The sequence below is a fragment of the Gambusia affinis genome, linkage group LG16 (genome assembly GCF_019740435.1).
Source record: "Gambusia affinis linkage group LG16, SWU_Gaff_1.0, whole genome shotgun sequence".
Classification (NCBI taxonomy): domain Eukaryota; kingdom Metazoa; phylum Chordata; class Actinopteri; order Cyprinodontiformes; family Poeciliidae; genus Gambusia; species Gambusia affinis.
Genome location: NC_057883.1, coordinates 21773493 through 21799743, shown reverse-complemented (window position 1 = coordinate 21799743; position 26251 = coordinate 21773493). Strand labels below are relative to the sequence as shown.

General features: G+C 37.7%; 3 protein-coding genes across 3 annotated transcripts; 2 read left to right on the top strand and 1 right to left on the bottom strand.

Moving 5' to 3' along the window:
* Positions 1 to 4095: 4095 nt before the first annotated feature.
* LOC122845601 (Krueppel-like factor 11) lies at positions 4096 to 9665 on the top strand. The gene is made up of 4 exons (XM_044141873.1): positions 4096 to 4381; positions 5048 to 5353; positions 6636 to 7554; positions 8128 to 9665. The coding sequence occupies exons 1-4, from the start codon at positions 4367 to 4369 to the stop codon at positions 8424 to 8426; spliced, it is 1539 nt and encodes a 512-aa protein (XP_043997808.1). The 5' UTR covers positions 4096 to 4366; the 3' UTR covers positions 8427 to 9665.
* Positions 9666 to 11256: 1591 nt separating this feature from the next.
* dnaaf2 (dynein axonemal assembly factor 2) lies at positions 11257 to 14460 on the top strand. Its single transcript, XM_044141871.1, has 3 exons — positions 11257 to 13046; positions 13705 to 13952; positions 14214 to 14460. Exons 1-3 carry the CDS (start codon positions 11400 to 11402, stop codon positions 14329 to 14331), a joined length of 2013 nt encoding a protein of 670 aa, XP_043997806.1. The 5' UTR covers positions 11257 to 11399; the 3' UTR covers positions 14332 to 14460.
* A 1345-nt stretch (positions 14461 to 15805) lies between these two features.
* On the bottom strand, positions 15806 to 25034 carry lrr1 (leucine rich repeat protein 1). The gene is made up of 5 exons (XM_044143476.1): positions 24476 to 25034; positions 23481 to 23579; positions 22601 to 22853; positions 17618 to 18092; positions 15806 to 16793 (listed from the first exon to the last, which is right to left on the bottom strand). Exons 1-5 carry the CDS (start codon positions 24656 to 24658, stop codon positions 16538 to 16540), a joined length of 1266 nt encoding a protein of 421 aa, XP_043999411.1. The 5' UTR covers positions 24659 to 25034; the 3' UTR covers positions 15806 to 16537.
* Between the last annotated feature and the right edge of the window lie 1217 nt (positions 25035 to 26251).

The following is a 26251-nucleotide window of genomic DNA, read 5'->3' as shown; positions in this document are numbered from 1 at the left end:
TTCCCCCGGAGGAGCTGGTGGAAGTGGCTGGGGAGAGGGAAGTCTGGGCCTCCCTTCTGAAGCTGCTACCCCCATGACCCGACCACAGATAAAGCAGGAGAAAATGGATGGATGGATGGATGGATGGATGGATGGATGGATGGATGGATGGATGGATGGATGGATGGATGGATGGATGGATGGATGGATGGATGGCAGAGTTCCTTTTATTGGTTTGTTTACTGGCATAGATGTTACTTTTGTTACAGTAGACCGAAAGTTTAATGTCAGCCTGCTTTGTCCATTATACACTAGTTCAAATGTGTAAAAGAAAGGTTTGATGGTGAGACAAGACAAAGATTGACATGCTAGTTCATAGTGACAAGAAGCATGTTAAGAGGAGTCAAAGTGAACCAGGGAACCAATTATCAAGCACGGTGGTGGGAGGTTCAGAGTGTTGGGATGCTTTCTTGTCAGTGGGACTACTACACAAATACAGAGAAGAAGAACCTAAATTTAATAGCTGTATGGTTGTTCCTAAAAGGCACATCTAAATTAGTTTTGGAATAAATAAATTAATAAAAGGGAATATAAAGTCTTTGGAAAGTCCAGACATCAAATGCAGTTAAAATTTGAAGGATTGTGCATAAAATTTGTGAAAGACCAATCAACCAATTTTAATGATTCTGTGACAAAGAGTGGAGAAATATCCAGACAGAAAGATGGCAGGAGGTTGTTGATGGCTACAAAAACAGTGCGGTCATGGTGCAGCTTGCTGAAAAAGATTGAACCAAATACTAGTCTGGGTGTATGCTCTATATAGAGCCTGTTAATTTAAAAAAAACTAAAATAAATCCAAACTTGTTCACTTTCCAAAGTCCATAAAGTTTCATGTTGTAATTAAATCCTAGAAGCAGAATAGTTTAGATGTACCATTTAAAAGCTAAAATTATTACAACTCTGACCATGATAAGTGGGTGGAAACTTCTGACCAGAACTGTAACCCAAATCAAAAGAAGTATGTACCCAAGCTTTTCATGACCTTTGACCTTAATTGTAATGGAGGCTGCTTTCTCAATCATTTTATATACTTTCAACACTTTTTGTTTAATATCTGTGGACAAAACATTGATATAGAATAAGGTCAGGTAGTAAGAACAAAATAAAAAGAACAATATGATAGACAACAATGACTGTGCAAAATTGACCACGATGACTCTTCATTTTAAACCCATTACATTTTATCTTAAAATGTGCCTGATAATCAGTGAGAAAGGTTTCAGATAATGTCCATGTATTGGAACAAGTGAAATGTGATGCTGGACATTTGTGCCTTTATGGTCACTGTTTGTCTGTCTGGACTCTGATATATTTAACCACTCACGTCCCACTGTGCCTTTTCTAGGCCCTGGAGTTCCTGAACTGGGGGTGTGGACCAGATGGGGGAGGTGTCCAGGCAGAGGCCCACATTAGGGCCGGTGTAACCTTTCCTCCAGATTCCCCGGCTCGTCTAAATGGCCTGCCCCACTTATATGACAAACAGACTGCTGTATTCAGTCCCAACTTCTTGTCATTCCTCTGAGCTAACTGGTTTTCCCCGTAGCTCCTCCCTCAACTGCTCACTAACAGCTGGCACTGGAACCGTCCTCAATGCTAACTGAGGTCATGCTTATGTGAGTCATACCTGGGTATGGCCTTCCTTCCCAACCAGGCGCTGCCAGAGCCGGGAAAACACACCTACTGAACTCCCCTTTTTAGTTGTAGGCAAGCTGCTAACCAAACAACATGTCAACAACAAGACAGACACAAGACGCAATCGGGTTTCTCTCTGAAAAATAACAAAAACAGCACAAGTCATAAAGTCCACACAAGGCTTGTTGAGCTCTTTGTTACGTTCAGATGCAGATGTTATTTTCTTTAGTTACACATGAAGAGTTCATTTTGGATGTATAATGATTCATTTTCCACCAGTTTGGTGTTTTAAGGAACATATGACCAGGGCCAGATTTACAAGCTTTTGGCTCCAGGAGCCAATGTTGGTGCCCTTTCCACTGCAGAAAAATGACTCTACTGTTACAAATTACAATACATAAATAAGTAGTTCTCAATGAACTGGTACAAGGCAGGTTTAATAAGTTCCCTGAGCATCCCAAAAAAATTACAATATCTTCATATTTTTCAAATACTTTAGTATTGTTTGTATTTGGAAAAATTGAGGTTGATATTGATATCCAATGCTGTTATGGCCGATAAATGATATTTAAAAATATCGTCTATATTATATTTTAAATATTTATCTGCTATTTCTTTGTTGGACTGATACCTACATGTTTCAAAATATTACTAATATTACCCGATACCAACTTCAGTATTAATATATTTTGCATATATGTCTCTAATTCATTTGATATGGGCCAATGAGTTTATATAGCCTGTGACAAACTGGTGACCTGTCCAGGGTGTACCCTGCCTCTCACCTGGAACGTTAGCTGGAGATGGGCGCCAGCACCCCTCCTGACCGCACTAGGTGCAAGGGTGTTAGAAAATGGATGTATGGATGGAGTTTATATAGCATACAATGCCAACCATGTCCATTAAAAATGTCTTTGGGGCCCCACAAATTAGGGAAATTGAGGTCCTGGGCTACTGGTGAAGTCTGGCATAACATGTGACACGCTATGTTTATCCACATGTAGTTATTGGTGCTTACGTAGGTCAGCCATGTGATTTATGTTTCAAATAACCATAAACTCTCCAAGGACAAAATCTTTATAACCCAGAATAGGGCCTACAATAAAAATGATCTGGCATTAATCCATAAAAACCTTGAAATCCATGGTAACATCTACATAAAAGCTTTAATATTTTGGTATTATTTCACATACTTAAAAGCATGTAAATTACAGATAAAATAATGAAATATGAAATGTGATCATGCAAAATCATGAGACAGAAAGGGTAGATTGAAATAATCAATAGAGAAAAATATATATATGAATAAAAGTATGCAATGCCATATTTGTATATATACCCATAATAAAGTGTGACATTGAATACTGCTATAGTTACACATAACAAGACAAAGGCATTACACTAAAGAAATGATTAAAAGAAAGAAAAATTATGACAAGAAATTATTAAAATGATGACAAGAACGAGAAAGAAACGTTAATTATGTTTTTATGTTTTCTGCAATATTATGCACAAAACATAAAAGATGTGCGTGTGCCCTGTCTTGTCAAACCCTTTATCCCATTTTTATTCTAACAGAAATTAAAAACAATGTCAAATATTAAGACTTGTACAGTTTGTAACGTACCTGCTTCAACAATATCTCCTATGTGGTGGTGCAATTAACTGCAAACCAGCTGATTTTCAGCTTTTCGCTGTTACCGACCTGCACAAACATCAAAACGTGACAGAAACCCGCGCTTTGCTTGCTGTCAGTGCTGCGTTCAAGGGCAATTTGAACGCTCAAGAATCTCTTTCATAACACTTTCAATAGATCTTTTGGTAACAAGAAAAAGTCATGTTCAAGTTATATGTGTTTGAAATATTTCTTTAAACAAATTGCATGTATTTTTATTTTTTTATTTTCTTATTTATTTATGTAATCATTTATTTTGTTATTTAGTTTTTTATTTATCTGTTGTCAATTGTGACAAAATTGCTAAGGACATATTGGCAGCTAGCGGCCAAATACAGGTTAGGTTGGTTTGGATCATTTATTTTCCTTATTCCTTGTCCTTATCTACCTTTTGAAATAAAATCTTTAATTCAAAACCTATACCTTAAGTTAGTGAGGTAATGTTTCACTGATAGCAAAAGTTGTTTTTCACCTTTACAGAGTGATAAATAATCAAGGGTGCAAATGCTTGTTCACAGCTCTGAAAATTGTTCAACTAAATTAATAAACTTGGCCTGAGAATTAAACTAATTCATTTCCAGATTTATTCCAACTGTCCTCAAACGCAGCATAGACCGGCCCGACCTTTCGCCCACTTCAGCGACTGCCAGTTCACTGGGTTCACCCTGACACTGCTGACTCTGTGGCCACGCCCACCAACGGCCACGCACCCTATTTCCTCCAACCGTCCAGCGAGCACGCACTGTTCACGCGCTCTCTGCTCTCCCATTGGTCAGCGCGCCGCACTCGCTATACGGCGATTGGCTGAGTGTTGCCACCCGTGAGAACGTGTTGTGAGTTTTGTTTTTCTGTCCCTACCCATGTTTTACACACGCAGCTCAGCTGAGAGGAAAAAAGAGAGACGATCTGAAGTCCATCCTGGACCAGGCTGAAGCTCTCTTTGTTCCACACTGGCTTCAACAAAATTAACGGGACATTTTTTCTCTGTTTGCTTCAGAGGCGTAAGGAAATATTAATGACATGGACTTACAGGAGGTGAGATAATTTTAAAAATCTTTGTTTATTTTGGTTTCCAAACAGTCACATAATGTTCTCTTGCTTACTCCCTGCTATTAAACCATTGTCAGGAGCTAATTTACACACATTGTCAAAGTTTTTAATTATATATTTTATACTGATGATAGCTGAAATATGTATTTATTTAAGGAACTTTTTTCAGTATTTAATATAAAATTTATTATTGTATAAATTTTAAAATTAAAATAAAAAAACAACCAGAAGGCAGTTTGATCAAAGTGGTTGGTGACTCAGTAAAATAATTAGTGTTTTATGATAAATGATAAGACAAAGTTGTTTCATTGCCAAGACTACTTCCTGATGCGAACCGCTTTATGGGGATTTCACATGGCTGATCTGGCAGCACGTCACTGTTGGGTCTATATTTGGGAAGGGGAGGCGTCCTGGCTTCAATCCAGAGGGAGTGCATGCAGGGTTAGGGTGTAGTCACCAACAACCCCTCTCTCCCACAGTGGTAGCATCATCCAGTTTGGCCCGGGAAATTCAGCCACACTGAGCAGATACAGCTGCTGTATTTTACAGTACAAGACTCAGCTTCCTTTAGTCAGTCATAACTGATTAAACTCAACCACCACGGCATATTAGTGGGTTAAAAACACAGCTTTGTTTCGTTGTTCTTCCTAGGCTGTACATATGGATCAGTGTGGGCCGTGCCTGAAGAGAAGAAGGCACGACAGTGAGCAATCTGTCTCCAGTGGAACCAGCAGCTGTTCTTCTGCTTTGGAGTACACCGATCTGGAGGCGGCTGAAGCTCTGGTGTGTATGAGCTCCTGGGGTCAACCTGTGTTCCTCGGTGGTGGCGGCGGCGGCGGCAACAAGCTCAACACCTGCAAGCCCCGGCCCCTCACTCCGGCTTCTGATTCCTGCGACTCCCTCCTGCCGCTGGAGCTCCAGGAGTCCCCAAGGGACTTTGTGTCCCTCTCCTCTCTGGTAAGAGCTTGTCAAACAAACAAACCCATAAAATCACAGTTTGTACTTCAGCTGCATCAGTTATGCACCTGGATATTTTATGTGATACTTACAGTGTTGCAAAAATGTACAAAGTTCCTTGATTTTTGTTTTTTCTCATGCCTAAGCAACTTGAAAAAGTACAAGAAACAGTTTACAAAAACATATTTTATTTATGAAGCGCAAGAAAAAAACTTGGGGTGGGCAACATGGACTTAAAGTTTTATTGCAATATTTTGTGGTACTATTCTGATATTGATAAAATTGACAATAAAAACGATTTATAACTTCTTTTTGAGGTAATTGTATGGCAAACAAAGACCCACAAACACAAATACTGCTGTTGAAAAACATTCCCATTTGTAATACTGTTCTTTAGGACAAAAAAGTATGATTTGTCCTTTTCAAATGTATTGGTATTATTTGATACTTTCATTTAAAACACAGTAGAGAAACTGACAAAATAGTTTAGTTTTTTTTTAAACATCATTAATTGGAATTTATTGCAAAAACCATAGGTCAAAATTCTGATCATGATACAAATGATAAACAATACAATAAATGCACAGTCCTATTTTCAAGCCTTCCAGGGAAAATTTTCATGGAGTAAAAACTCTAGAAACACTTACATTGGACCTGCCTGACAACAGTAAATTGGCTACAAAATCTCAGTTCTTTCCACATTTTGGGACTCCAGTTAATGATGGTGATGGAAAAAAATACCGTGCAGTGGTGAACCCTCCCAGGAATAGTCGGCCTACCAAAATTACGACTCATCCAGGGTAGTACTCATGATTTAATAACAAAATTAAACCCATAGGAGAGTTCTAAGAACACAAAGGCTCTCTTATGTTTTTGGAGAAAATTTCTTTTTTGGGAAAATATTCTGTGCAATGCCAGGTGGAAAGTGAAAACTAGATCTGTTGTTTAGAAAATCCTCATGCATACTCTGGATATACCACATGGTATTGGTAGTATGATGTCTTGGGCTGTTTTGATGCTTCATGACTGTGAAACTATAAATTCTCATCCAAACTTGGGTTAAGCACCAACAAAATGACCCAGCAAGTCCACATCTGAGTGGTTAAAAAGAATAAAAATCAAAATAGTCTCCTTTAATTGGTGTAGCAACAGCTTAAATAGGGTCTTCAAACTCTTAACATCTTTAGTTTGGTTATCTTTGTCTGATAGTCCAGCAAAACCAATTGGATTATGTTTCTGTAAAGTGTTTTTATAGCATTAATCCTTCCTTATTTCTTTCCAGTGTATGACACCCCCCCACAGCCCCAGCTTTGTTGAGACCTCTTCAAGCAGCACGGTCCAGTCTTCCCCGACACCCACCGTGTCCACGGCATTCTCTGGACCTGAGCTCCATCAACCCAACCTGGCCCACACTCCTGAAAGGACCCTGTCCCTGCCTGCTCCGCCGCACCCCTGCAGAGCCATGGCGACCAGCGTCATCAGACACACTGCGGACAGAGACCTGTGCCAGCAGCGCCACATTCCAGTCACCTCCATTTCACAGAAAACTGCGAGCACAGTGACTGCAACAGGAACAATAGTGTGCATGCAGCAGCAACAGGAATGCATCACAAACACACCTCAGTCTCCTCCTGCAGCAGCAACACAGCACCCCCTCAGTCCCTCTAAACCTTCCTTGGACATTGTCTCCACCTCCACAGTCAACACCCAACCACAAAACCCACCCACCTTCTCTCCTACTTCAGTGACCAGTCCACAAATCATCTGCCAGATGTTCCCCATCTGCAGCCAATCGGGAATAATCTCAGCGTTCATCCCCAGTCCAGGTCAGACCTCCGGTACTGGAATTCGGACTGCCACAACACCCATCCTCCCCCTCCCCTCGTCGGCCAACAGCCCCTCCCTCCAGCAGCCCCTTATTGTGGGCTCAGCAGTGCCACAGGCCACAGTAATGTTGGTCCTCCCTCATTCCTCTGTCCCCCAGGCCCCTCAGGGCCAACAGACTGTCATGACCCTGGGCAACACCAAACTGCTACCTCTAGCCCCAGCCCCCGTGTACATGCCGGCTGGGCCCTGCAGCAACACAGCACCCACAAAAATAGACTTTTCTCGCAGGAGAAACTATATCTGCAGCTTTACAGGTTGCAGAAAAACGTACTTCAAGAGCTCACACCTCAAGGCTCATTTACGGACACACACAGGTGAGCCCCTTTCTTGATTGGTGGCTGGCAAAAGCTGTGTTTCTATTACAAATGTGCGCAAAACTTTGTTGATATTCCAGTAAAGACAAAAAAATCCACAATTTCTCAATTATGGGTTTTTTTCCATTAAATAAGAAACGCAATTGATGTAATACGTGAATAAGTTTGCTCCCCCTATAAGTTGTTTAAAAATATACCAGGCTATCATCCTCCTACCACTTCCTGTTGTCTTTTTCATCTTTTCTGCCAGTAGTAACATCTGCCATATGGAAAAAGTGTTTCCTTTTGTTTTTGATACAGCCAAAACACCACCTAACTCTAATGCTAAAACTGACTTTTTTTATTTAAAAACATTATTATTTTTTTAATTGCCTTGTTTCCATTAAGCAAGTTTATTTTTATAATTCCAATTTACACAACTTTATTGTTCATGGAAAAATAGCTTGCGTGTCTGGGTATTTCATAGAGAACCACGGTTGAGATCATTGCTCTATATTAGAATCAACGTGTTGAGTTTTGATGACAACATTGTGACTCATTTGTTTTTCCCGTCTGTCCTTCTGTTTCCCGAAGGTGAGAAACCATTCAGCTGCAGCTGGGACGGCTGTGATAAGAGGTTCGCCCGCTCCGATGAGCTGTCCCGACATCGGCGCACGCACACCGGCGAGAAGAAATTTGTCTGTCCGGTGTGTGATCGGCGATTCATGCGCAGCGACCACCTGACCAAACATGCTCGCCGTCACATGACCACAAAGAAGATGCCCTCTTGGCAGGCAGATGTTCGCAATCTGAGCAAAATGGCTGCAGACAAAACTCCCTCTAAAGCTGCCATTGGCACACTAAGCATGCTAGTACCTGCCAGCTCCAAGTAGACACTGAACAAAAGCCATCTTTCTCAGTCTGTGCATACTTTGCTATGTGGATGCCATCATTGGAAACAAGTAATGAAAACCAAGTAATATTTTGATTTTAAAGTATTAAATTGAATCATGAGCCATTCTGCTTTTTTGAGGTCAAAAACAGGCAAGTTGACAAATTAGTTTGATATACTTTCATGTCTAAGATTTCAAAAAAGTCACTTGACCCATTTTCATGTCCTAGTCCTGAAGGTACTGGCCTAATTAGGCATAGCTCTGACCACTAGGTGGCAGAAAAGTGCTTCTACTACGATCCTCAGTATGTGTGAAATATACATCAACTGGCATTACTGGGATAGGAAGTGGTTTGAGGCCAAATCGCAAAAGTAATCTACATAGAGTTAAGTTTTTTTTGTGCTCAAATTTGTTACAAGTTAGCATTATTTCTCCCCACAGATATTTAGTTCCACATCTCACCAAAATGGCCAATCCAGAGAAACAGGATGCTGATATATGTGTAAATCATCTACTTCAACAGGCTGACCCATACCAAATATGGCCATTGATATCACAGGATGAGGCACATACTCTAAAACACTCAACCCTTACCATATATGGGCAGTGATGTCACAGGGTGAATCTTGTCAGAATAGGAGAAAAATGTTTCTTTCAGATAGTTTTTGACTACAGAATCAGGAAAATGGCTTTATTTCAATTGAATATATTTTAAAATACTTTGTAAAATTATTGCTGGTTCCTGATAAGAAAATCGATTTACTTAAAACATTATGCATGGACCTTTCTCACTCCTGAGACTCCAGAGGGTCAAAGTGAGCAGCAAACATGGCTACTTGCGTTTTACCTATAAAAGACTGAACATGCACTGGACTCTTCCTTCTCTACTGCTCATTTTGTACATGGATTTTCTCTAAAAGATACTTAGTTTACTTTTTTTATTATTGATAATTTGTATGCATCCTTGCCAAAGCTTTTGTATTGACTCAGTTGTTGACGTTTCATTTTGTCCACCTCTCCTACAAGACATTATCTTTGTCATTATACTGATGACGGTGTCAATGTATTGAGTATAAAATGCATTTTTTTGTCTTATTTGAGGGGTAAAACATGACAAAAAGTGTACATTTGAAAGCTAATCATGAGTACTTTGACTCTACGTCAAATATATCTGCCCACCTAATTTTTCATATTATTTAATATCATGTTTGTAATTAAAAAACACTTAAATGAACTTTATTTTTGTGTTATTTCTGAGTAGAAACGAGGCGTAGTCAGCAGTGTTTTCCAGCTCAATGATTCAGAAACAGACTGAGTGGTGTCAGCCCACATCCTCTGTGTGTCACACTACCTACTTCTTTACCACAGCCTTTTTTTGGTCAGCTGAGCCTCACTCATATTCTTCCAAATGAGCTTACTACCCCGTGGGTAGCTTCCTGTTGGCCTAAACTGATTGCTGTGCGAGTGTGTTATAAAAGCTCTGCAAGCAGTTCTGTCGGGAACATTGTGTTCTCCTGATTATCTCCGGGCCAGAATGGTTGAGTCAGAACAGACTGACGAGAAGTTTGCTTTTTATTAACAAATCTTTAGGGACTTTTTGGTTCAGTCTGGAGGAAAGAAGGAGATGAAGCTGCTATTTGAATTTAAAAGACTCAAGGTTTATTAAATTGAGATTTTTTTTTACATTAGCCACACAAACTAGTATAAGTTAAACAATATCCTTTCATGAGACTTTATAATTATAATTGTGATGGAAAAAATATTAAGTATTGACATATTTTTTCACATTTTTCATGAATGCTTTTATAAGCAACCTACAATCATGTAATGTGTGACTTTTTAACCCCGTAACACCAGTTTGTTGTTTCGAGGAAAATAACTTTTTTATTTTTCTGGATCTTTAGGCATTCAGCATTAATTCTGATCATAAAAGGTTATTTTAAGTGGTGCTTAATGAAAAAAAAACAAAAAGTAAGGAACACAGACTACTCAATTCATTTTAAAAGGCAAATGTAAGAGTTGGGAAAAAATGATAAATTAATTTCAACTAGATACACAAGCTGGTCAAATTTGATTCTTTTAAACACAGCTAAAATTATGCAAAAAGAAAGTTAAAAACAGACCAAACAAACGTTCCCAGGGTCCCAGTAGGGATAAGATACAACAAAACTAGGATAGCTCCAGATAAACGTCAAATCTTCCTTTGTTTCCGTGTTTCTAACGCACATTTATCAGCAGTCGAACCACAACCATTAACGGCATCTTCCTCCAATCACACCCTGGGAAATATGGACTGCTGGGGGCGCGACCAATCAGCGCTCTACCCTGGAACCCCGCCCATCTGCCTCACTGACCGACTTACTTACTGGCCGAACGCCACAAAAAGTGTGATCCACAGCGACACCTGCTGCTCTGAGCAAATCATCACTGTAGCTACAACCGAAAAAATGTGAGGGTAAACGTGATTGATGAAAATTAATTTAAAAAAAATGAAGATAAAAAAATCAATCATTAGAGTAAATTTGGTATTTACTGTTGTTAATTTGATTAAACGACAGAAAAAAAACACTTGTTTCCCCTTCAGTGGCCCTAACCCTCTTCCATAATTAACTGACACATCTATTTAATTTTTTTCAAAGGCTTAAACTTTTGATTAACTGTTTATTTGAGCTAAATAAACGGACATAAAGAACTGGTTAGTGTAGCTTTTAAGACCTGCTTCAACTAAAAATGCCTCGTACAATATGGCGGCGACGTTGACGTACAACCCGGACGTTCTTTGCCCTCCCTTCGCCTCCGTGTTACCATGGTGACATCAACAACACTAACGCCCGTTTTCTAAATACTTCTACTGGGCCCGAAACGACAGCAACTCGCTTTCATAGATTGCGTCAGTTGATGTATTTAAACTGAGGTAATTTTTCAGAACATTTAAAGTTTATTCCAACTAGTCTGTTTCTCAAAATATTCAAAATGGACATCAGCGATAAACTCAAAGAGCTAAACTTGTCGTCGGAAGAGATGGGCAGATTTACCAAAGCCTTTAAAGACTGTAAATTTAGGGAGATGTTCTGCGAATACGTCCAAGAACTATCTGAACCTGAAAACAGGAAAAAGTACGAAGAGGAAATCCGACAGTTGGAGCAAGAGCGAGGAAACAATGTGGATTTCATCCAGCCGACACCGTTCAGAGTGATCAGAACGACCGGAGCCGGAAAACAGAAATGCTTCATCAACATATGTGGCAATGATAAAATCCAAAAACCAGAAGTAAAGATTGGAGTATCCGATGATGGCCGCAGGGGGCAGTATTGGACTCTGCCTTACAGTCTTTATCCTGGGAGGACAGAGAAAGACCCTAAAGGCAACATATTCATGACCTATGATGTTATTTTCCACCCTGACACGCTGCACATGGCCTCTAAAAACAAACCATTCATGGATATGGTGAATAACACAGCAATTGATGGAGTTCAAAAAGCATATAAAGTCAAGCTGGACAAAAACAACGTGAGAGAAATGAAGACGAAATACAAAGGTACTCCTCAAACATGTATTATCCGAAGACCCATACCTGGATTCAATGCCGAGAATCTCAACTCTCCCTTGCCATTGTTAGAGGTTCCTGAGCCACGGATGAAGTCTGAAGAGTCACCTACATTAACAAACAGCAGAGATGTTCAGCAACAAATCCAATCACAGAACAACCAGGAGCCAGAAAAGCCAAAATACACAGTAAAATATCGATCTAAGGTTGACTTACAGGACTTCAGATGTTCTAGAGACTCCGTCCAGAGCCCCAGGCCTAAGGAAATTGTAATTACTATTGACCTGCCTCTTCTGAAGTCAGCTAGAGACACAAACCTTGAAGTAATGGAGAAAACTCTGCTGCTAGAGTCCAAACAACCTGCATACAGGCTACATCTGCCATTAGCCTACCCTGTGGATGAAGACCAAGGAGAGGCCAAGTTCAACAAATACACAGGACAGCTCACCATCACCCTGCCGGTCCGTCCACCTGATGAATCTCTTCATCAATCTGTTGGACCTTGTCCTTTGGTGAGCGATCTTCAAGGAGAAGATGAGGCTGAAGAAGAGCAAGGAGAGAAAGGGATTTGTGAAAAGACCAAGCAAGAGGTTCAAAGAGATGAACAGAAAGAAAGAAATCAGGTCGAAAATGGTGTTGAAGAACAGAAGAGTGGAGGAGAGGAGGAAAAGTGTCAAGAAATAAACGGAAAGCATGAAAAAGAGGAAGAAAAGCTAGAAACAGAGCTCCCAAACTGGGATTTGAACAAACAGCAACAGAGATTACAAGTGAGCAAGGAAGAGAATGATGAGGAAGGTGGACTAAAGACGATGAGCGAAAACCAGAACCAAGATTCTGAGGAAGGATCTCTGGATAAATATTACTATCAGAAAGGAGACGATCCAGACGTTTATTCACAGGAAACTTCAGCTGCCTCTCCTGTAACAGAAAACCAAGATGCTTTAATGTCTGATGAACAGATTAGCACCTCTGAAAAGAAAAAAGAAGCCAAAGTGACCTCAAGTCTGGAGTCTACATCTAAAACAACAACTTCAGAACTTCAGGAGGCAAAAAATGCACAAGAAAATATGCAGGTAGGAACCATTTTTGGTTAACAATTGTCAAAAGTTGTGCCACACTGACATTTTAAAACACTGTCAGAAAGTTTTCAGTTGGTTTGTAGTAGATGCTGCATTTTTGGATTGAGCATAAAGTTTAAATTGGAAAAGTTAATTTAAAATTAAGTTGGAAAACATGAAGAAGTGTCACCAATTCTGTCTTTAAAAACCAATATGGCCACTTTGCGTAGGAAAACTACTGCAACAAAAACAGTTCATGTAGCCTATGTCAGGCAGCTATCACTATCTAATCACTTTTACAAATTCAGAAAAATACATTATTAGCTAACGTCAGGCCACTAAACATATGTAGTACTGGGAAAAATCTATTTGCACTCTTGCAGATTGTTTTTGATAATCAAATATCATTTAGTTCAATGTCAATTAGTTTTCAAATAATGATTTCCTTTATTAAGGGAGAAAAGCTGTCCACTACAACCTGGCATTATTTGAATAAAATGTAAATACTTTGGGGCAATTAATTTGCAAGAGAGTCTATAAAGTTTACACACTCACAAGAACTCAAAAAAAGATATATTTACAAAATTATAATGGACTCCAATTATGTAAAGTCAAGTAGGTGCAACAAAAAGTAACGTCAACTTTGTTTCTCCTCTTCTTTTTTATGCATCAGACTGAAGAAGAGACTTTTCTCCTGCAACTTCCACCCATTCAGGAACCCCAGATTTCTCCTGAAATGTCTTTCGCAGCAACTGAGACTGTTCAAAACCAGAGCAGAGTCATTATTTCAGGGGAGAAAATGGAGTCCCGCCAGGTGTTTGCCACAGACGCAGCAGAGAAAGAAAGAGAAACAGATGAAGATGACCTGCCAGCACATCAAGTTCTCCAAACATTGGAGCAAAACAAGAAGCCAGGAGCAGACGCAGCAGACGCATCAGACGCAGCAGCCGCAGCAGTCACAGCAGACCCAGCAGACGCAGCAGTCGCAGCAGTCACAGCAGACGCAGAAGACGCAGCAGACGCATCAGACGCGGCAGTCGCATCAGACGCAGCAGCCGCAGAAGACGCATCAGACGCATCAGACGCAGCAGCCGCAGCAGACGCAGCAGTCGCAGCAGTCACAGCAGACGCATCAGACGCAGCAGACACAGCAGTCGCAGCAGCTGCAGGAGACGCAGCAGCCGCAGCAGCCTGGCCACTGAGGGAGATCGGTGCTGATGGAAAAGAGACGCTGATCACTGATCACTCAACATCTGTAGGTTTCAATTTCCACAACAAACTTATTTACGAGCTGGACTGATAATCTGTGTTTTTAAAAAGAATGATGATGTTTAACGTTTTTTTTTTTCCTATTGTACTGTAGATGTTTTCAAGGATATGCAATTGTTCTGTGAGATTTTAATAGTTTTCTCCCAAAGTTAATAAACTAATACCAATGATATAATAATAAATATTCATAAGAAAACTGTGTCTGAATATGTCAATTCTAAATGTTATTATTCTCTGAATAATAATTACATAATCATAAAAACAACTGGAAAATATTGTATCAAAAATCCTAACTTGCACATTTTATCTGTACAAAAATTATTTCTTATTCACCAATGAAGCTTAAGCTTGGAAAAAATCACTGCTATCATGCAGATAAAGTGACATTGGGTGTACTTGTGTGATTATTTAAAAACTTTACATCACATCATATTCCTGTTTGTATTGGTCCTAATAAGTGGAGTCACCTGATCCTGACCAAATTAGACTTGAAAGGATCCTTGATCAAAATTAAATATTTAATTTAAATAAAATACTTTTTAAATGAGAGAGGCAACTTAAATGTAAATTATGTCAAGCAATTTTTTTTTTACACAGGATCTCCTGTAGAGGTCAGCATTTCAGCGGTTCTGAAGGGGCTTCTGACTTTGTTGTTACAGTCTCACGAAGAGGATGCGCAGGGTTCTCTGCAATGTCCCTGATTTTATGAGGATTCGTTTGTCACACAATAATCTCCAGACGTTCCAGAGTCGCCCCAAGAACAGAACCAGATAAACACACTAACGTTTAGATGCAGATGTTTTTCAGATACACTCTAAGTTGGGATGCAGTTACCACTAAATGCAACTTTTTAGTGATGTCTTAATTGTTATACATGTAGATTGTTAGTTTTGGTTTCTTGGGATTTTTCTCTTTCTGTAGGTGTAGAGGCAGTCTTCCAGGGTGTGGATTTGTATTCTCTCTATGCTTCTTTCCATTTTTTCCATCACATTTATTCTTCTTTTTCCATCTGTTTATTACATTTGAAATGAACCAAAAGCAATTTCAAATAAAGTTTCATATGTATCAAGTGGGAAAAGCTGTAATGCTTTTGGACCTCACCTTGACACTCAAACATTTCTGTCGGAGACGATACGGAAAAAAAAAAAGTTCTCTTGTTATAAATGTATATTTAAGTGTCTACTTCTTAAATGTTTGGATATTTCTTCATTTTTGCATAAAGAAACCTAAAATCCAGATTTTGTTGATCATGGATGATTTATAAAATGAATAAAATAGAAAATAATCCAAGAGGGTAAATACTTTTTTAGAAAATGTATTCATCTTCTACTATTAGACAAAAAGTAAAGGAGAAAAGCATAAAAAGCTGAAAATAATTTATATAATGCCACTTTATGGGACAAACTTTAGAAACCACTGAGTGATTAAATGGTTTATCTATATCATAAAACTTTACATTTTGATTTCCACATAATTAACATGTAGAAGAATAAGGCACACACATATAACAATGAATACTTTTATTATTTATGCACTTATAAAAATGTATGGACTTTACAAGCTTAATCACTAGAGATGCACCAACAAATCATCCAAATACTGGAAGTAACCAATTTCTCCTTGTTGGGCAGGTCAAATATGGAAAAATATGAAACCTTCATCTAATTATTAAATGGATCAAAGCTAAGAAATAATAACATAAACCAACAGCATGAACTTTGAGGCACTTTTTGGGTTTGGTAAAAACCAGTAAAAGGTCAACACACCATATATAAAAAAAAAACTGCTGACCATTTATTTTCCTCCTTTATTTGTAATTGACCTAAAAAAAATTTAAAAAATCAATCAGGAAAAGCCTGATGAGTGCAGCTTTAATAAGAGCCTCCTTGTTGTACTGTGCTTATTTCTTTATTCCCCCATCTCATAGATGTAGGTCAGTAGATGAACCTGAAGTCTGATATATGAGGAGGAGAAAAGGAAAATGTTTGAGATTTTCGCTGCAGTGCAGTAGAAATGCATTGTTTTTAATAGTCAACACTATTCTAATAAAACCGAGCATGTGGGTGTAAAACCAGCTGAATAAAGCGCTGTTAAACAAAAAAAGAGTCATCTAAAGCCATCGTCAGGAAGATTCTAGGTTCTAACTTCCCCAGCTGCCTCCATATATTCTCTAAAACAATGTAACAAGGTCTTTTGCAGCATTTTAGAATGTTTTTGACCGCTTAAGGTGTCATTTCTCATCTCAGGCCTCGCTGAAGACAGCCGTCTAAAAACTCGGAGTAGCAGGAGAGGGAGCAGAAGTGCTGCTGCACCGGCGCGTCCGTGCCTCCCATGTCGTCCACCAACACGACCGTGTGAGACACTTGGTGGAGGTTCATGCTCACTGCCGTCCTGATGTGGAAGCTGACGCAGATGCGCCCGCACTCGCACATCTTGGCCGCTTCGAGTTCTCCACACAAGTGGGCCGGGATGAGGTGAGGACCGTACGGGATTCTGGGAGAGGAATCAAAGAGTGAGTCGAGTCAGTTAGCAAATCTGAGCAACAAGGCAGTTTAAAGTGCTTTACACCATAAAAATATAATACAATAATGATGAGCAATAATTTAAGCCATGATTTTAAGGGATGGTATTATGTGATTTCCAGCCACATAGTATCATTTTAAAGTGATATAAAGTAACTACATTGCCTTCAGTTAGTTTAAAAATGCTATAAATGTAAAATTTGACTTAAAAGAAATTTAATGTCTTTAAATTGGAACTCTGTCTCTTTAAAAACTCCTGCTCTTTCTAAAACTCCAACTTCATGAAGCCATCACAACTTGGCTCCTCTAGTAACCCTCTCACAACATTTTTACCAGCATTGCGCTGAGAAGTAGCTGCTGCAATGAGCGCAAACGGCGGTAAAATCAAAAGACCAAACGTGTTGGAGTTCGGTTTGGGTTGCTAGGTAACGAGCCGGGCTCTGCCAGGGTTGCTGGGTGATGGGCAGTGACTGCTCATTTGTGACATTAATTTCCTTTTTTTTTAAATGGCTAATTTACTAGATACTAAAAAACAAAGTTATTGCCAAAATAACAGCTGGATGTCTTTTTTTGGGCTGTTTTTAGAAGCAGATGCGACCCAAGCGTAAGTATAAAAATGTGAATTTTGTATAATGGATCCCCATTAAGTTTAGATACATGAATTAAAGATTTTTTAAGGATGCGTGAACACCATGGTATATCATGGTCAACTGTGTTAAATGCTCCACTTAGGTCCAACAACTTAGGAACAACAGAGATGGAAGATCTAACAAAGTAACAGAGTTATAACCTAACCTGAGATCAACTACAGCTCTGGATGCGATCTCCTGTAGTGGAAGGGGGAAGGCGAGTTGCATGGTGTGGTCCAAAGGGTTGGGCTGGACAAACGGATTCCCAAATAGATCCAAGTTCTCCAGACTCAGCTTAAAGAAGTCTGCAGGCAGAACCGTCAGCTGGTTGTGAGCAGCGGACAGGAACTTCAGCTTCGAGAGCCGGCCGATTTGGAGCGGCAAACCCGCGAGTTTATTGTCGTCCAGCTTGAGGTTCATCAGTTCTCTGAGCTGACAGAACCGGGAGGGGAGGGACTGCAGCCGGTTCTGGCTGAGGTCCAGCACCTGGAGGGTCTGCTGCAGCGTGGACAAGCACAGGGCTTCGCTAAAGGCCTCCAGGTGGTTGTTGTGGAGGATGAGTTCAGAGAGGCAGCCGAGGTCGCCGATGGTGGCGGGGAGCTTCTTGATGTGGTTGTTGCTCAGATCCAGCCTGCGGAGAGCTAAAGTCATATTCAGTAAATTAGAATATGGGCTCAGATGAAGCCTGTTTGTCAGATTAAAAGTACTTTTCAAAAACAACATTTAAGCAGGTATTCAATATGCTTTTCATTAAGACCATACAGTAAAGTTGATGCTCTTTTCAAGTATTTTCACAGTAATTTTTCTAACACCACTGCTTGAAGATTTAAAAAAAACTATTCAAAAGTACTAATCAATCAATCAATCAATCAATCACTTTATTTTGGTAAATTGTCCACATTAAACACATGAAACAAAAGAAAAAAGAAAACAATAAACAAACCCACAGTTTACCAAAAAAGGAATAGGCCGAAGCAAAGCTTATTCTTGCCTATCCTATTTTTTTTACTTTACAACCTACCAGGATTTCTTCAAATTCAGATTCAAGTACATAGTACATATATAGATCTACATAACAGCGTAAGATTTTATAATTTTACATTTTAAAGCTCTTTTGAAGTTCACCAAGAAAGGACATAACTTAAATTCATCATTCAATTCATTCCACAGTTTCACACCAATAACTGAAACACATCTAGACTTTATCTGACTTTTCTCTTTTGCACATTCAAATATAAACAAACCTCGCAAATTATATTTATTTTCTCTTAACTTAAATAATTTCTGAATACCGGAAGGAAGACTTTTATTCAATGCTTTATACATTATTTCCAGTATTTTTGTATAAACAATATCTTTAAATTTTAATATTTTACTTTGAATAAAGAGTTTATCAGTTGGTTCACGGTATCCCACCTTATTTATAACCCTTATAGCTTTTTTTTGCAACTTAACTAGTATATCAATAGTTGTTTTACTTGCATTTCCCCAGATTTCTGAGCAATAAGACAAATAAGGCATAACCAAAGAGGAATATATAACATGCAAGCCTTTAACATTTATTAAATCTTTTATTTTAAACAGTATTCCAATAGTTTTTGCAACTTTATTTCTAATATATCCTATGTGAGGCTTCCAACTAAGTTTATTATCTATGATAATCCCTAAAAATTTTGTCTCATAAACTCTTTCAATTTCAACTCCATTTATGCATAACTTTACATTATTATAGTTCCGATTACCAGAGAAAACCATGAATTTAGTCTTTCCTTCATTTAACGATAACTTATTGTAATCAAACCATGTTTTCAACTCAGCTAACTCTTTTTCTACTGTTTTTATTATTTCATCCATATTTTTTCCTGAAAAAAAGAAATTTGTATCGTCTGCAAACATTATAAACTTTAACAGACTGGATACTGCAAAAATATCGTTTAAATAAAGTATAAATAATTTAGGTCCTAGGACTGAGCCTTGAGGAAGACCACATTTTACCATGTCTGTCTGTGACTTAGTGTTGTTAATTTGTACATATTGTAATCTATTACCCAAGTAACTCTTTAACCACTGATATGCAACTCCCCGTAAGCCATACAGTTCACATTTACCCAATAGTCTTGCGTGGTCAATAGTATCAAAAGCCTTGCATAGGTCAATAAACACACCTACGGTATTAAGCTTCTGATCAACTGCTGCTGCAATGTGCTCCACAAACTCCATCACAGCTAAAGTTGTGGAGCAGTTGTTCCTGAAGCCGTACTGGTGCTCGTTCAATATATTATTTTTATTGAGAAAGGAATCTAGTCTTTTCATAAATAATTTTTCCAAAATTTTTGAAAATTGTGGTAGCAATGATATCGGCCTGTAATTTGTTAATATTTGCTTGTCTCCACTTTTATGAACTGGAAAAACCTTTGCTATCTTCATTTTGTCAGGAAAGGTTCCAGTTAAGAATGATTTATTACAAATGTAGGTGAGAGGTTTAATAATACTATAAATTACCTCTTTCACAATAGCCATGTCAATATCATTACAATCTTTGGATTTCTTATTTTTAATTTTTTTAACTACATCTATTACCTCACTTTCACTCACTTCTCCCAGGAACATTGTATTAATATTGTTAAATTTATAGTTATGTTTTTCATCTCTACCCTTTGGCAATTTGTTTACTAAATTAGGACCGATATTAACAAAGAACTTATTAAAGACTTCAACAATATCCTCCTTTTTTTCCACTATTGTGTTGTTGTGTTTAATACTTATTGAGAAATCTCTATCTTTATTGTTTTTAATAATACTATTAATTGTATTCCATGTACCCTTAATATCATTGCAGTATTTTTGCAGCAACCTATCATAATAATCCTGCTTTTGCTTTCTCAGCACTGATGTTAACTTATTTTTATATACTTTATATTTTCCTTCTTTTTCATGAGTTGGGCACTTAATGAAATCCTTATATAACTTGTTTTTCTTTTTCCATGCCTTCTCCAAACTCTTTGTCATCCAAGGAGTCAATCTATTTTTGGATGTTTGTTTATATTCTTTAAGGGGACAATAATGATTGTAAATTTTCATAAATATTTCCAAAAACATATTATATGACTCATTAACATCATCAACATAAACATTTTGCCAGTTATAATTTAAAAATTCTACTTTCATTTCTTCCACAGCTTCAGGTGATTTTACTCTAACTAAATTAATTTGCTTTGTCATATTTAAATTGAACTGATTACTAATATCAAGCATAGTGAACACAGGCAAATGATCAGTTATGTCAGTGACTAACAATCCACTTTTTGTTTTCACATTGAACTTATTTATAAAAATGTTATCAATCAATGACGAACTATCTTTAGTTATTCGTGTAGGTCTTAGGATCAACGGATAGAAACCTAAACCAAACATTGTATTTATAAATTCTGTCGTATTAGTATGCTCATTATATTTCAACAAATCAATGTTAAAATCTCCACAAATAAAAGTAAATTTTTCATTGAGCCTTTCATACGTCTCTAATATTTTCTTACTAAACTCATCTATAGATGAGCCAGGAGTTCGATAAACACAACTAATTAACATATGGCCAGGTCTATTACCCTCAATTTTGACAGATAAACATTCCATCAAGTTATCAACTGAAAATGTCATTTTAGCAATAACCGTACATGTCAATCCAGACCTTACAAACAGTGCAACACCACCTCCCCTCTTGTTTAACCTATTCTGACTAAACATTTGATATCCATCTAAACCATCCAGCAGACTTTTTTCCTCAGTAATCCAGGTTTCTGAGATTGCTACCACACTAAATTTATCATCAAATTTTTCAAGGTAGCTTTTTATCTGAGAGAAATTGCTATACATACTCCTACTGTTAAAATGAATTATTGAAAAGCCCCCTAGCCCCACATTTATACCGTCTTCAGAGTAATATTCACAATGCTGTTTAGTATTATAACTGAAGTTGGATTCTGGGTCTATATCAGTTTCTATATCATAAAATTTATGTTCTGTAGGATCAAAACACTTAAATTCCATTCTTTGACTCATGACTAAATAATATATTCTTCACTTCAATCAATCTGTTCAAAACCAGAAAAGCAAAAAAAACATAGAAAACTGTAGCCCCAGCAGTACCAAGTCAATACTGTTCTGTTCACCTATATTTCTCCAGCTCCACAACATTTTTAATAGTTAGAACCTTAGCTTGCTCAGGAGAACCATTAAGTTTTATCAGTGTCTTACAATTCCTAGTCCATGTTGCCTGTATTTTTTTCTCCTTCTTCAATATCCTAGCTTGGTAAGCAATCTCTGCATTCTTCTTTGTGAGGTGTTCATTCACAAACACATTTGTTCCCATTAGTTTTTTTTACATCTTTTAGCAGTTCAATTTTGTGTTTTGTACTCACAAACCGGAGGATGATATGATATTAGGATGATACTAAAAAATTACAATTTTAATTCACTCTTATACAGCATCATTTTCTAGTGTTATTGGTAACATCTTGTGGTAGTATTCTACATTCAACAGCAAGAAAAACTAAAATATAACTAAATTTTATGTGTTGAAAAGTCTCTAACACACCCTATGCAGATGACTAATGTGAGAACAAAACACTAATTTAACAAAAAATAATTATTTCATTAAAATTCAAAGTAAGTTTACCTTCATTTCAATACACAGATCAATAAGTTATTTTGCCATTTGGTTTAATAGATATTAAAAAAATTAAACAAAAAATGTTCTTGCAAAGTTTTCTGTCATTTAATAAATAGTATTAATTTCAGTGATTCTAACTGACCTAAAGCCAAAAGTTTGATCTGATTTAACTTCAGATAGTGAGAAAAAAATTATTTATGTGTCTTTTTAGTATCTTTTAATATCTGGTTTCAACTATAATTAATGCTTTCCGAATTTAGGTATTTGTATAATATTGAACATCTACATGACAAGATGCTGAATATTTTTTAATTTTAAGACATATTCACTGAATACAGAGAAATAGTACTAAAGGTTTAATAGTTAGTTAGAAATTCGTCCACAACCAGTAAGTTAGTGGGTGTTCGTGATCTTGGTGTGGCCTGCAATGAAAATGATTTAAAACAAAAATGAGCTTCAGGTAACAAATGACAGATGCACCTTTGAGGGACAGCATGCGCATGTCCACCCGGGACAGTTTGCAGTAGGACACCTGCAGCTGCTCCAGAGAATATGGGAAGTTGGAGGTGAGCGGGTAATCCTTCTTGGACATGACTGAGAGCTTTTTCTTCGGCTGCTCCACATCTCTGGCTCGAACCGGAGTAAGCGTGGACAGAGGAAGGCTGCTTGTGTTGCTCCCTCGGTCAGCCAAACGCGCTGCTGACAGGAAGTTCTTCAAACTGTTTGCATCAGCCTGAAATAAAATATGAACGAGATACAGGCGTGTCAGGATACGGGCCAGATGACACATAAAGCAGACAGATGTATTCTTGTGATGTCGTTGTGTTTGACCGAATTCCTTAAAATAAGTGGCCTGATTTTGTTGGACAGTTATATCCTGACACAGTTCTGTTAAAATTAACCGTATTAGCTCCATGATGCTGGGAACATATGGCAGAAGATTATTCTTAACATTTTTACTGAGTAAAGTATGATGGTGACTGTAGATAGAAAAAAAAAGACTAAATTTCCACCAAACATTCTCAGATATTTTTAGATTAATCTCAGAAATTTTCTAGGAAAAAGCAAGGAAATTTCTGAGTTTGAAATGTAACCTTTATATTTTGTGAGAAAAAACACAAATTTCTTATGCTGGACACTTTTGTTCATAATTTTTTGGGGGTTGAGGCGTTGCATGTTTGGACAATTATTCTCTCTGGTTTTGGATGCTGTGCACATAGGAAGAAGTTTTGCCCTTTCTTTTTTACTTTTGGACAGTCGTTATGATGCATAAAAGATAGAAAAGCCTTATTCCAAGGTAAAAAAAAAAAAAGAGATTGCCACAAGAAACACTTTCTTCCTCAAACTGTTAGTGTCATACCTTACTCAGACAAACGTCAACAGCTGGCTCCTTTAGCCTCACAGTTGCTTTGCCCTCCTCCACAAACCAAGTGAAGAACTTCTCTATGTTGTCTCTCAGCTAAAAGAGAAATTGCAAAACATCCGTATGACAGACAGAAGCACAAAGCATCATAATTACATCAACAGTGAATCACTCCTTGTGACCATGCAGGTGTTGAACTTGCGTCAACAAACAAACTAAGACATATTTCGCCCATTTCAATCATCTTGAAATTATTTTGATCTGCACCCGAAGCACATGTCAAGAACAGTAAAAATGTATCCAACGAAATAGATAACAGTAATAAACCACAACTGCCCACAACTATATACAAATAGGTCTGATAGTCTTACCTGACTTAAAATAGGAAATGTTTTGTCTTATTTATCTTCAGATTGGGGTGAATAAACTCTTTTTTTTAAATGCAAGGTATGCAAATATTTGATTTCAATCACAGAATATGCAGCATTTTCAATTAGGAGAGAAAATAACCTTCCAATGGATACAAAAAGCTTTAAAGTTGAAGTAACTGGCAGACTTTGGCAAAAAGAAGTGTGACTTTTAAAACAGTAACTGCACATTTATTTATATTTATTGATACTCTCGTTGAACAAACAGTGGAGAACACAGTAAATGTAATAATCTGGGCAACAGCTTTGGGGGATTTTGAACCTCATTTGGAATTTATCCTGACAATAATAAATCACAATTTTTATAAGAAATTTATCGATAATAAACGATACGGTAAATATACAAACACGTACATACAGATATGTCTTTCACTGACTGACTTAAAACAGGAAAGCTTTTGTCATTTCAGGTTGTGATAAACACAACCTGATTTCAACTGAAGAATATTTGAAATTTTCCATTATGCTAGCGATACAAAAATGCTGGAAAGTTTTAGTAATTGGAATCAGAGGACTGTCAGAACAATCTGTACCCTGCGAAAGGAACAACTCCAACTCACTGACCTTATATTTTGACCCAGTTCTGTCTTTGGCCGTGCAGATCATCATGTAGATGTTACTGCGCTGACTTGACTTGTCCAAATGCTTCCCGATGGAGACCACCGCTCTCACGCCCTTTCCCCTACTTTTCATCCCGAACGACGGGAGCATCCGGTTCACCACCTCCACATCGCACTGCAGCTTCATGGCTCCTGAAGGCAGAGGGCGGGCCGAGCATGGAGGGTTAGGCGCATACCAGACGAAAACTTCCGCCAAAAAAAATAAAAGACAACAAAAAAAATAAAATAAAATAAACAAAAAGTAGTAAATGTCTAGCCGCGGACTCTGCTGACAACAAACATCCGATCTGCTGAGATGTCAACAGCTAGCTGCCTCCTTCATCGAGGAGCAATGGAGACCCGCTATATCTGTGAGAAGATCGATCAGAAACTCCCGAACTGCTCCAAATTCCCTGCTGGCACCGAAAAGCTGCTTTGGGGTTCGGGATTGTTCTCGCCTGTCAGCTGGATAGCAGCAGTTTTAGCATAATCCCGCGCGAGGGAAGTGACGTCAGAGAGGCTCGTTCAGTACGTAGGATAGGCGCGTTACACAGGAACGCCGCAGGAGGGAGGCAGAGAGGCATCGCAAACACTTGGCTTTCCAAATTTGTTTTACAAATTAAGATCTGAAAAGTGTGGTGTGGTTTTGAATTAAGTCCATTTACTCTGATAACCCCAAGACAAAACAGAGTTCAATCAGTTACCTTCAGAGGTGTTGTGTTCCAGTGTAAACACAAGAACTTTTAGGTTTGTTACCAACAAACTCCAATATTTTAATATACACCAATATAAAACCAAATGTCAGTTTCTCAGATGTTTTTAAAACACAGTTTTATTAGTTTAACCACCAAAAGAATAAAGAATTGTAAATCACAGTGTTACATCGCATTGCATAAGAGGAGAAGAAAAAGAACAAAATAACAAAGGGGAAAACTTCTGCTGTACTATGTCATGTATTCAGGTCATATTGTACACATATTTATACAAATTTAATGTCTGACAACAAGACACTCAGAGCTGGCAGATATGCTGACAAAACAAAGCATACAATACTGGAGGAGGATGTTCAGTGGTTAAGACTTTCTCTGATTTTACTCTTTATAGTTATGTGTTTCAATGAAATTTTTGTTTTGTTTTATTCTATCTAGTTCTAACTCAGGGGTCTGCAAACTTTATAATCAAAAGAGTCATTTTTGTTCTTAGTTCAGCTAAATAAAAGTCAATTTGACATAAAAAGAAAAAGACAACGTATATCATATATTTAAAATATCAACTGTAGTATTAGGAAATGTGTTATTTTCAACTGAAGCACCATAATATTTCTATTTCAAAAGGGGTTTGATGCGTTTTACTACAATAAGTGGGAAATGATGTAGAAAAATAATATTTTTGAACATAATTACAAGAAAAATAGATACAAACAAGTATTATTGGTATTTGTCATGCCATTTTTTTGTGGAATAGCTAAACTATTTGTAAAAATAGATATTTGTAATATCTATTTTTAAAAACAGTTGGTTGTTCATCATGTTTAGCCAAAGTTACCAGTACCACTGGAAGATCTAGAGACATCTGCAGCAATCATTTTAAGTACAGTTGCGTTATAAACGTTTTTGTGTGTGTTGGAAAAAAACAAACAAACAAACAAACAAACATCTAAGCTGCTTGAAATGTTTTGTACGTAACGTCAGCGTTTCTTTTATGTCTTGATTTCTGGCACAGGTTTTTCAACATTCCACTC

Coding starts and splice junctions, on each gene's coding strand:
- LOC122845601 (XM_044141873.1), top strand. Junction 5,354..6,635: donor TTGTGTCCCTCTCCTCTCTG/GTAAGAGCTTGT, acceptor ATTTCTTTCCAG/TGTATGACACCCCCCCACAG. Junction 7,555..8,127: donor TCATTTACGGACACACACAG/GTGAGCCCCTTT, acceptor TGTTTCCCGAAG/GTGAGAAACCATTCAGCTGC.
- lrr1 (XM_044143476.1), bottom strand. CDS start 24,658: ATGAAGCTGCAGTGCGATGTGGAGGTGGTGAACCGGATGCTCCCGTCG. Junction 23,580..24,475: donor GAACTGGGTCAAAATATAAG/GTCAGTGAGTTG, acceptor TTTCTCTTTTAG/CTGAGAGACAACATAGAGAA. Junction 22,854..23,480: donor TTGACGTTTGTCTGAGTAAG/GTATGACACTAA, acceptor ATTTTATTTCAG/GCTGATGCAAACAGTTTGAA.
- dnaaf2 (XM_044141871.1), top strand. CDS start 11,400: ATGGACATCAGCGATAAACTCAAAGAGCTAAACTTGTCGTCGGAAGAG. Junction 13,047..13,704: donor ATGCACAAGAAAATATGCAG/GTAGGAACCATT, acceptor TTTATGCATCAG/ACTGAAGAAGAGACTTTTCT. Junction 13,953..14,213: donor AACAAGAAGCCAGGAGCAGA/CGCAGCAGACGC, acceptor AGACGCAGCAGC/CGCAGCAGCCTGGCCACTGA.